The sequence below is a fragment of the Pteropus vampyrus genome, unplaced genomic scaffold, assembly GCF_000151845.1.
Source record: "Pteropus vampyrus isolate Shadow unplaced genomic scaffold, Pvam_2.0 Scaffold67, whole genome shotgun sequence".
Taxonomy (NCBI): domain Eukaryota; kingdom Metazoa; phylum Chordata; class Mammalia; order Chiroptera; family Pteropodidae; genus Pteropus; species Pteropus vampyrus.
The window spans coordinates 6,309,915-6,321,684 of record NW_011888848.1 but is presented as its reverse complement, the minus strand read 5'-3'; the positions used below and the strand labels follow the sequence as shown (position 1 = coordinate 6,321,684).

The 11,770-nt window shown below is 33.3% G+C and overlaps 1 protein-coding gene across 1 annotated transcript in view; it reads left to right on the top strand.

Annotated features, from left to right (window-relative positions):
- The window catches only part of BANK1 (B cell scaffold protein with ankyrin repeats 1), a 285,835-nt gene that overhangs the window by 225,960 nt on the left and 48,105 nt on the right, over positions 1-11,770 (top strand). The window contains 3 exon segments of the mRNA XM_023531394.1: positions 1,220-1,298; positions 4,569-4,877; positions 8,154-8,456. Coding sequence (XP_023387162.1) covers positions 1,220-1,298; positions 4,569-4,877; positions 8,154-8,456 — 691 coding nt within the window.

Sequence of the window (11,770 nt, the reverse complement as noted above, 5' to 3'; positions counted from 1 at the left end):
GTTTTTCAAATAGTAAAACCTTCCTTAATATGATTTTAATAGTCTTATGGATCTTTTTTATTATATTCTTGTTCTACCTTATGGTATGTAGAGGTCAAGCTAATTGGAAATAATAAATGGCTGTATTAAACAATGCTTTTAATACCAAAGCATGCAAATATTAATCAACATGTCAACCTCCCTTGTTAAGTTATACGATTTTCATATTATCATTTGATCGAATTCTGCCAAAGGAAAATATGACTTAAATAGAAAACGAGTTTCTGCATCAAGCTCACTAAAATAAAATATTAAAGAGCCTTTTATTTTTATGATTCCACTGGAAATCAAAAACTATGCTGCTTCTCTGGACAGCATTAATTTAACAAAAGAAAAGAAAAGAGAGAAGAGAAAGGAAAGCAAAAGAAAAAAAGAAAAGAAAAAGGAAAGGGAAGGGAAGAGAAGGAAAGAAGAGAAGAGAAGAGAAGAGAAGAGAAGAGAAGAGAGAGAAGTGAATGAAGCAGCCAGATGCTTTTGCACAAAAAGAGCTGTCACTGGTATTACTTAGCTTTCTCTATGAGCACAAATACGTTTCATGAATGTAGACCCCGTGTCTCTTTCAAAGACTGTAACAAAAAGACTAGCAATTCCAGAAATAACAAGTTTCTGACCTTTCTCAGTATTTCCCCCTTCTAAGAGTAGTGAAACTGATTTCAGAAAAACTAGCATAAATTCCCTTACTCGGTTTTCTTTTTCTTTCTAAAGATGGAAAATAACCCACTTTAAAATTTCACTGTCTTTCACTGTGTTATAATACTTGATGTAATTAAGAATATCTTTTGAACAGGTAAAAAATACAGAACTATTAAAAAGAAGTAAAGCTCATGGTTTTTAAAAGAAATAGTCGTGTTCAATTTTATTCATGAATTAGTTATTACACCTATGTAATTTTATGATTCTTGCTTTTAATCTTAAAGTAGTTGCAATAAATTTTATTTTTAAATCAATTTATTGCTTATTTTAGATGTTCTATTGCCCCAGTTATACTTTTAATACTATGTGTCATGGAGAAATCATAGATTGCACAAATATAAGATAGGTAATATAATCAAAGTATTTAAATAAAAACTCTAAAACTATTTCTTATTTCTATAGGTATCAGCTTTCCACTTGGAATAGATAAAATGTAGATTATTAAGATTAATGCATATTATTTAACATTGCATTCATTTTTTTTCAGATCCAAGAAATTAGCGGAAATAGTGAGCAAGAAAATGACAATAAAAAGAACATTACCTCACTTGCTACATATTTTCCCAGTAAGTGTTCCTATATGTTATGTACATATGTATATATATAATGTTTATGATACATATATGTAACTGAATAAATAAGAGTGAAGAGAGCATGGAAAAGCAGTTAACTGACTGACTGAATTTATAATATGGCAGAGATTACTAAATTACCTTTCTAATTTAAATACTCCTAAGAAGTTCAGCATTTAATCATGAAACACCAGTTTTTCCTAGCTAGAGAGAATACACATCAGACTGATATAAATACTCTATTTGACAACTATATTTTTACAGTTTTTTTTATACAAGGTCACATTCTTTTCAGATGTTAGTTTTCTCAGCTAGGAAATGAGAAGGTTGAACTAGGACAGATACTCTCTAAGGACTTCACTGGCTGCAATAGGATTTAATTCTATATTTCTAATGTCTGAGGATTCATTCAGAGTATTTGGACATACATGTCACTCTGCCCTTGCGATTTCCTTGGTATACAACAACGTACTGAACATCTTCACCAGCATGTCTGATACACATCTCCCTAACATTTCCAAATCTGACAACCCTAATTTGTGCCATTCCTAACCTGCTCTACCTACTGACTTCCCCATTTCAGCAAGTGAAGACTGTCCTTGGTCAACTTAGTCCCAAAAACCTTGGTCACCCTTGGCTTTTTTACTTTTTCTTCTAACCCATAGCCAATCTGTCAGGTAACACTGTTGACTCTACCTTCAAAATGGAGCAGCTTTCAACCATTTCTGCTCCTTTCATTGTGATTTATCCCAGTCCACGCCTTCAATAGCTCTCCCTGGATTATTGCAGTAGCACAGTGGCTATCAAGGGAGAGCTATTTTCTTCCCCCACAAGAGGATATTTATCAATAAATGGAGATTTTTTTTTATTGTTGAGACTTGAGAAAGGAGGTTTGCAACTGGCATTTACAGGGTAGAGACAACAGAAATCCTGCCAAAATTCTACAATGCACAGGACATGCCCCACACAACACAGGAGTACCCAGTCCAACATGTCAATAGCACTGCTCTTAAGAAACTCTGAAGTAGCAGTTCCCACATTTGCCACCCCAAATACTCTATGCTTCATGAAGGAACTAATCACTATTCTGCTCCAAATCCTCCAACACCTTCTCATTGTACTTATCATCCTTATCATTGCCTGCAAGGCACTACATCTCTATCTCTGATCTCTCCTGCTTGTTTACAGCCACAGTGACAGCTCACACATCAAGCATGCTCTTGGCATTTGCACTTTTAACAGTGCACGGTTGATACTCAACTAAACTTTATTGACCACCAGTTTTTCAAATGATAGGCTAACCTGCAAATCAAATTAAATGCAGTGCCTTAACTAGCATACAATGGCAAAATCAATAAACTCCTTCTGACATTATTGCAGAACACAAAATAATGCTATATATTAAGGTAAGAAATTAATTCACTAAATTATAGTTATATATTTTATTATCCTTTGTAGTGATAATAAATTTGATGATAAAGGCCATCTTTGATAATTACCATATATTCATTATGACATTTAATCCTCAGAACTTCTTATAGTAAGAAAACATCATTTCAGTTATTTGTACAGAACAACCTCATTTTTACACACAGTTTGGATCTAGAATTGTCTCATATGTGAAACACAATGTAATCAGACTCAGGCCTCAGTCTCTTTCAAGGAAGAGAGGGTGAAGCATAGAACACCCTAAGTCAGGTTTCCATTGGTTCCACATTACAACAAAGCCTGCTAAAACCCACTGACTTACTACCTGACTCTCCGGAGCTGGATTCCAGGTTTAGGCACATTTAGTAAGGACTAAAGAGACTCCATTGCTAAGATAGTGTATACATAAAACATAATCACTGAACATATAAACATAAGGATGTCTACCGGTAGTTTCCTATAGTGTAAATGTAATTCTAAGATGATGATCAATTTGCCTAGACAGAAATAGCAAAGTTCCCTTGTTAGCCTAAGCAATAGTTTCTTTTCGGTCACTCCATCATCTATTCCATCAGCATTTCTATAGACTACTCTGTTTTGGGCCCAGTGTTTGGTGTTAGAAGTAGAAAGGTGAATGAAATCTATGTAGAGATCTGTGCAAGAATAAAAGGCTGTCTGCTCTGCCCCCACTGGTAATTAAAGAATCTCGGTTGGCAGCTCTAAGACTGGCAGCTATATCTTTCTTCCTTCTCACATGAAAGAAGAGAAAAATAAAAAAATAAAATTCCATGTAGAAATATGTGGTATTTCCAGGTTTCCATAATTTTTGGTATGACTAATTCTGTTTCCATTGCTGAAAAATTTCTACAATGTAACTCTTCATTTAAAAAAAAAAATCTTTTTTTTCTATACTCCGCTATTTGGCTTCTTTAGCTATAGTTTACTTTAGCAGCACTTTAAAACATTTATTTGCTTTTCTTTTGCACTGACAATGTCAGTAATTTACATATTCTATGAAATATAGGGATTTGAAAGTTTGTTTTAAAATTTTGTGAATCCTTTACTCAGAGCATAATTTTTACAAAGAAAATATAAACAAAATCTTTAAGATGTAAAGTTATTGTATGATATTATCTTTTCCCTATTTTCTTCCTAAGTGGTTAGAGAGTGTTTATTGTATACAGTATAAAAACAAATGCTTGAATCATGATTCTTAGAATGGAAGGAATTTGGATCTTTGGTTAAGCTTCAGGATAGAATATATTTCATAAGTGAGACCTGAGCCTTAAAAAGAATTACTGTTGGTGATTTGGATGCCTTCCCCATCAATCAATCAATCAATCAACCAATCAATAAAAAGCATTAAGACTTTCTCAAGTAATATTTTCAAGAATTAAAATATCACCTGGTGATAGCACAGATTTATTTCTATTGCATTATTTACAAGCAAATTAAAATTTATTTTGTCCTTGTCTTTGCCTTTTCATCACTTACTCATTACTTATTAGGTCAGTTATACTGTTTTTCAATAAAAATACAATAATGCAGTCATACCTATGAATCTACTTGAACAATAACTCTAGAGAGTCAGAATATTATGTCTATGAGTGTACCACATAATGAGGTAGCAAGATATAACAGAACTTTAATTGTTCACTTGCTAAATATTTTAAAAGCCCAAGAATGACTGTGCACCAAAATTATGCATTTGTCATCTTTCCACTATATCATAAAAGTTGTATTAGCAGTATTACTACTTCTGTATGAAATTACAAAATATAAAATGCCTCTGGATGATGTGTTTAAATGAAATCATACAATCTTCATCACCAACAGCCATACAGAACCCAGCATTTCATCATGAAAGTGCGCAGACATACAGGCAAAGTGCAGAAGGAGCTGAGGTGAATGAAACAGCAGAGGAAGAAAAAGAGACTGAATCAGGCACAGAGGCTGAGCACGGCCTACCAGAGGTTGACAGTGGGAGTTCCGAGGACCAGTATGATGACTTATATATGTTCATTCCTGGAGACAATCCAGAAAATAATTCACAAGAGCCACTCATGTGTAGCAGACCTCCTCTCCTCCCACCACGACCTGCAGCTATTGCCTTCCAACTAGAAAAACCACACTTCACATTACAAGGTAAGTTTAAGGTTAAAACAGCAGCAACTAAAACAACAAAACCTTTGACAGACTTACATGGCACATATAGTGCAGTGGCAAGTCTATACAGAGTAGATCAGCTTGTAATACCAAGAGCAATTTTCCTCCTGTTCTTTAACTAGGACTCGGGAAATCAGTCAAGAGATACCTGCCATTTTTTCCCTTCCTTCTTGCCTCCCTCCCTCCTGTCTTCCTTCCCTCCTTCCTTCCCTCCTTCCTTTCCTCCTTCCTTCCTTCCTTCCTTCCTTCCTTCCTTCCTTTTTTCCTTCCTTCCTTCCTTCCTTCCTCCTTCTCTCCCTCCGTCCTTTCCTTCCTCCCTCTCTTCTTCCCACCCTCCCTCCCTTCTCTCTCTCTCTCTCTCTCTCTCTGTCTCTCTCTCTCTCTACCCCTACCTCCACCTCCCTCCCTCCCTCTTTCCTTTCTTTCCTTCGGGAACAAAGCCTCATTACAAAGCTTTAAATAAAGAAATAACACTTGAAAGTAATCTGTAAGTTCTTCACATAGAGTGGACCTCAAGTAATATGTGGAAAAGTAAATAACTTGGCTTTTAAAAAATACTCTTAGTCTCCTGGCAAAAGGAGACTTTTGTATTTTTGAAGGGCCCGTCTCTGTGAAGGTTCAAGTTGATCAACATGAACTCATATTAAGGTTATGCACTATCCTGAGATGGAAAGAGCTGCTTAATAAAAAATGTGGAAAGCTTATTGGTACTGCTCCGACTCATTCCCTCATTTAACAAGTAATTATCAATTACCTGCTCTGCGCCAAACTCTTAAAGAACATTGAGATAGATCAGTGAAGTAGGTGTATCAATATTGGGGTAAGGGAAGGGACATAGATTAGTAGTACACTGACAACAAAATTCTAGCATATTTTTATTATTTTAACAAAATTATGATATGTGAATAATTTCATATAATTATTAAGCAGGCAAAGTTGTCTTGTATCAGGTTAAATCTCTTAAAGGAGCTAATATCAAATCATATTTTTCCTAATGGAAATTTCCATATATGGTATATTGGTTAGGAGGTCTAAAACTACTCTACAGAGTATTCACCAGATAACTAAGACCAGAAGTATAATGTTGACTAATATATCTTCTGAAAAGTACGAAATGTAAAAAGCAAAATAAAACCCATTTCTTTTATTTTAAAACTCTATTTTTACATTTTATATGCAGTGTTACATTTAATCTCATCTTTTCATAAGGCTAGTATTAGCATTAAATAGAAAATGAAATGTCAATATTTTTCCTTAAAATTATTTAATTAAGGTCTTTGAAAGTAAGACTGGGAGCTCCCTTTTTTTTTTCAGAGACTTTGTATGGATTCTTTGACATTAGCTAGCGAAACATTCAAGAATTGTTCTTTAAGAGTAGCTTCCATAGGCCTTGAAATTACTGAAAGAAAGAAGTCTCCTCATCAATGCCCTATGCATCAAATTCTCCATGACGGATTTATGGGCATATTCATTGGAGAAAACCGTAATATGCTATAGAACACTTTTCAATTTATGAAGAACACATGGCCTCTTTTTATCGTTGCAACAAAATTACAAGGCAACCATCACTATCATCCTTCTTTGACTCAGACCCAAGACCATAAAGACTATAATTAAAATGTGTCAAATACTTCACTGAACAAGTTTTCTTCACTTTTAGGATTTTTCTCTTTGTTACACACTCTTGCCCTAATTATTTCAAAAACTGAAAATAGGAGTGATTTATTTTAATCTTCATTTTCTAATGTACAACCTGAATCGAGAAACCTCAAGTCCCACTCTGACATGAAAAGTATAATCTGATACATTGGAAAATAAAAAGTAAAATGTATTACTTCTAGTGCAAGCCCAACTTTAGAAAGAGTTGAGAAGGGAGGTGGGTGGAGAAACAAAAAAAGATAACAGCTCAGGAAATCGGTTCATAAAAGTAAGATAGTTGACACATTCCACTAAAAATAAAACACTGTAAAACTGTTTCCCACATACTTAATCTGGTTTCACCTGTGATGCTGTCAGTGAAACAGAAGTCATGAAGTCAAAATCTCAATACCATATTATTCATAGGGGAAAAGGTAAGCCATGGTGTTTTTAAAGTTAGTTCTAGATGTGTAGGCCTGAATACTTTTGGGGTTAAACTAAATGAAACGATCAAATCTAAGACTGTTGGAAAATGATCTTGGTCTCTCCTTACAAGCCTACGCCAAACAAATGCTGAATCCTCTTATAATAATATCCTTTTATTCTGCTCTATGACTTGTCTTAGTTTCTGCTAAGTTTTCCATTAAAATATCCATAAATATACTAAAATTTTTTGGTCAGAGTCTCACTTAAGAGAAAAAATAGTTCTCCCTTAGTTTACGTGCATGAATCTCTCAAACCAGCATAGAAAAGCAATGATTTTATTTTGATCAGTAACTGAAATCCTTTTCATTTTATTGTTTTTATTAATACTTTAAGCAAAACATTTGTCAAAGGGAATTTTTTTTTTTTTAATTCTCCTTGGCCCAGCAGAGAGCCATTAAAATTCTTTTCAACTTATTCATTAACCAAAGTACATGACATCTTTGTCTTTTAAATAACTGCTACTAAAATATTTTAATACATTTTTTATAAAAATATGTAAAGTATGAAAACTATAAAAGATTATTTATTATTTTCATATGAGTTAATCTTCAAGCCATTGATTACTTGTGCCACCTTTTATGTGGAACCTTACTTGCAGTGCCCTTTAACTAAGAATGAGGTTCGTGTTGACTTGTCATAGAGTGAGACTTCCTATAAGAAACCAAGTAATAGTGCTTTTAACTATGCCCCCCACCATTTTCAGAGATTTGAATTTGAGGCAGATTAATGAGTGCAAACCCTATGAAAGGTAAAATGACTTCAAATTAAAAAAAAAAAATCTAAGAGTTTTATATTTGAAAAACATAAATTTACAAAGCATTTGGGATTTGAGGCTTCATTTCATAACTGTTTCCTGATAATAAATCATTCATAAACTATATGAAAAATATTTATATACTTATTTATGTTTTGAAAGAAATACATGTCTAAAACAAACTTTTTTTCTTAAATTTAATAGTTACCAACTGTAGGAGGATATATGTTAGTAAATTACATGATTTACTTTTCTCTTTTTAGAATTTATGGTATATTACATAAATTATTTGGGGGAAGTTCAGGAAGTGACAAATGAACACCAATAATATTGCATATAATAGAAGAGTAACCACCATCTAAATATTTCATAAACAGGAAAAACGTTGGAAGGCCAAACAGAAAGAAGTCAAAATTGGTGTGATTTCAGTGCAAGACAAGAAATAGGAGGTGAACCCAAAGGAGAAGAAGAAAGGACAGAGGATGAAAAAGAGCAGGAGGACGAAGACCCATACACTTTTGCTGAGGTTGATGACGGTGAATATGACATGATACTGGCCAATATGAGTACAAAGAAAAAAATTGGAGGTCGATCTTTTATTATAAACAGACCTCCTGCTCCTGCACCTCGACCCACAAATATCCCTCCGAAAGAGGAAAACACACCTTACATAGCTCAAGGTAATGTTTTTTCTTATTGCTGTTGTTGTTTGTTTATGTGTGTCTGAGGGTGATAACTGTCCTTTTTTTTGTGGGATCTAAAACCCCAAAGGTGAAAAATATATTTTTATGTCATAAGTGGGTTTTATTGGCCTATTTTAAAATTTAGAAACACAATGAATAAAGAAAATAAAAGTAAATGATAGGGTTCTGGTTTCTCACTCTTTGTTAAGAAGGATAATTTTGACAAACCATCCAAAGAACAGGAAACTATAGCATGGAGGGAAGAAATTCTTTTTGACACCTCTTCCATAATTCTACAAGAAGCTCAACTATACATAATGTGAACACGAGAAAAGAAGACACGTACTTTACTTCTTGCCCCTAATTTTACTTTTTTGCCCCTAATTTTATTTAAGATAACTATGAAAATCTGAACAGTTTTAAATATTAGAATCTCAGATATGCAACCCCAATTCCTCTGAAATTGCACTTCACCCCACTGATTAAGATTCACTTCATCTATCACAGAATTTCTACTTTGTTTTAGACTTCAATTCTTCTTTCTCATTCTCTCAGACCTAAAAACTAATAATAATAATAATAATAATAATAATAACAACAACAACAACAACAACAACAACAAATCCCTAGTGCTTCTTTATATCTATAGTCTGTACTGACTCTACTGTTATTTTTTATCACTGTTTGGTTTTGTACACTCCATGAGTATATAGTGTCTAAGAGTGACACTGATGGTCAGAACTACTTCTGTTTAATTACTTCCAAAAATAAAACTTCTACCTTAGAAACTGAGAATGTGGAATAAAACAATGTCTCCATCCTGGAGGAGTTTCCTGGCAACAGTTGTGGAAATAAATATATAGAGTACAATGTGACCTTTGATCGAAATTTTTGAAAAAAGCATGCTTGGAATCAAGCAAAATGTTTGGGTGATAACTGAAGCTCAGAAGCAATTGATTATACATTTAAACAATCTAAAACAAGTACTGAAACAGAACATTAAAATATGTATTCCACAAAACCACCCAAAAGGAACACAGTTACTCATCTATGCTTAATATGTTTAAAATAAATCATTCTATTTCTTAAGTAATATGTATTTATAGATTTGTACAAGAAAGTTGAGCAAGTATATGAATTATTTACCAGTATGCAATATACTTACTTAACAGTGACCTGCTGCTGATAATTAAAAATTAAAAATGATAACAAATTAATGTTTCAGTTAAAATAAAATGTATAAACTGGACCAATTATCTAGATTATTAAGGAAGGAGATAAACTGAAATTAGAAATTCTCAGATTGTCTATCATAGTGACCTCAAGGACATTACCAGCTTTTTGATGAGGTTCCTACATACCAATAAATATTTTTTTAGAGAGAGAAGATAGATGTAGCTCAATACAAAAATTTAGTTATATTCTAGAAATTTTTGAAGAGGTACATCATTTTCTGTATCCCGATCCCTAAGGATCACAAGCACAGATTTCCATGTTGTGTTGTTCTCCACTTTGCACTTTATCTTGTTTTTTTTTTTGTTTTGGGAGTTTTTCTTGTACAATTCTTTTCTCTTTCTTTGGTGGTAGTGGGGGCAGTATAATTTATCTTTGTTATTGGTTTTATTTCATTTTGCTTTTATTTGTTTTTAAATTCCGTGATTTTTCTTTTTCTCCAGTTCTCATATTGTCCCCATTATCTTTGTTGTTTCTTTTTGCTGTCTGGAATGCTTGATACTTCTGTCAAATATTTGGCTATTCTTAGGTATGTTTTCAAGTTTAAGAACAGTGCAACCAAAATCTGAATGGAAACTTTGTTTGTTAACTTCCTAACTGCACTGTAGGGTAAACCAGCATTTTCATTGAATTACCCCTGCAAAAAATGTTAGTTTATGTAGATCTCTTCTCCTACGCTCTTTATTTTTTCTGGAATAAAATCCAATTAACTCCAATCTACATTTGTGTATCTGGTTCCTAGCACTCTGAGATCAGAGTGTGGGAAGAAGACTGGGAAATTTCACCATTTAGAATGTACGATTTAATTTGTCCTCCCTGTGTTCAGTCCAGTGTATAACATCCATGTCTGATGGCCAGAACCACTTCTGTTCAATTTCTCCAAAGAATAAAATACCCATCATGGATGACTGCGTCATTTCATTGGAGAAGGAATTCGAGGCTATGACTGCTTAGATGGTTTGCCTCCTCATTCACATATTTATTAATTATATAAAGATTTATTGACTACCAAATAATAAAGTCTTTCTGTGTATGAATTATGTAAATTCCCTACATGAGAATTTTTATATATACACATAGATAGATGATAGATAGAGATAGATAGATAGATAGATAGATAGATAGATAGATAGATAGATAGATAGATAGATAGATATACACAAACATACACACATACACACACATAGGAACTCTAAAGAATCTTAGAAATCTGGAGTCTCTAAGAAATTTTAAAAGCTATTTATCTTACCTACTCATTGCAAGCCAGATATCCTTCAAAATTTATAAGAAATCTTTTAAATCAAAAATGCAATCTAATTTGTTCTCATATCAATCGTTTTATATGCCGATAGGAACCAGCGTTATAATTTTTTCCCCTTAAGTATATAAAAGCAGGTATGATTATTCACCTTACATCTCAAATAAATAGCAAAAATCAAACTGTAAATGAAGTTACCAAAGTCCATTTTCATTATCCCTTTTCTCTTTCACTGGGGTATACTTGCTTGCCTCTTCCTTTATACTGTTGATTGTTGATTATTCTGTCCCCACATTGGAAAAACATTGCCTCATCAGCTAAGTCTTTCTTGATGTTCATTGCATTTCACAGGGTAAAAGTCTTTCATCACATCTCTTTTTTTATTTTCTTACTCAGGCAAATCTATTAAACAGAATCGCCACCATTTCCCAGAAAGCTATTCATTCAATTAGAAGAACATTAATTTGCCTTAGTTCTTGCCAGAGCACAGAGGTAGTAGCAGAATTCTGGCACATCCAGGGAGTGTTAACGTAACCACAAGAGAAAGATGTGGAGTAAGGATTGGAAGAAGAATTCAGGATGCAGATCCCAACTTATTTCTAAATTATTTCTTATTATTTCTAAAACTCAACAAAGTACTGGCAAAGAGACTAAGCAAATAAACCAGAGGGATGCAGGAAAATCGTGTTGGTTTTTGTGAGATAATAGGAAAAATTTATATTGGCGAATACCCCTGATTCTTCGCAGAGATACTGAAACCCTGTAATTTCCCAGGTGATAAGAGTGTCTTTTGTTCTAATGAAGTGACTCTGGATAGATT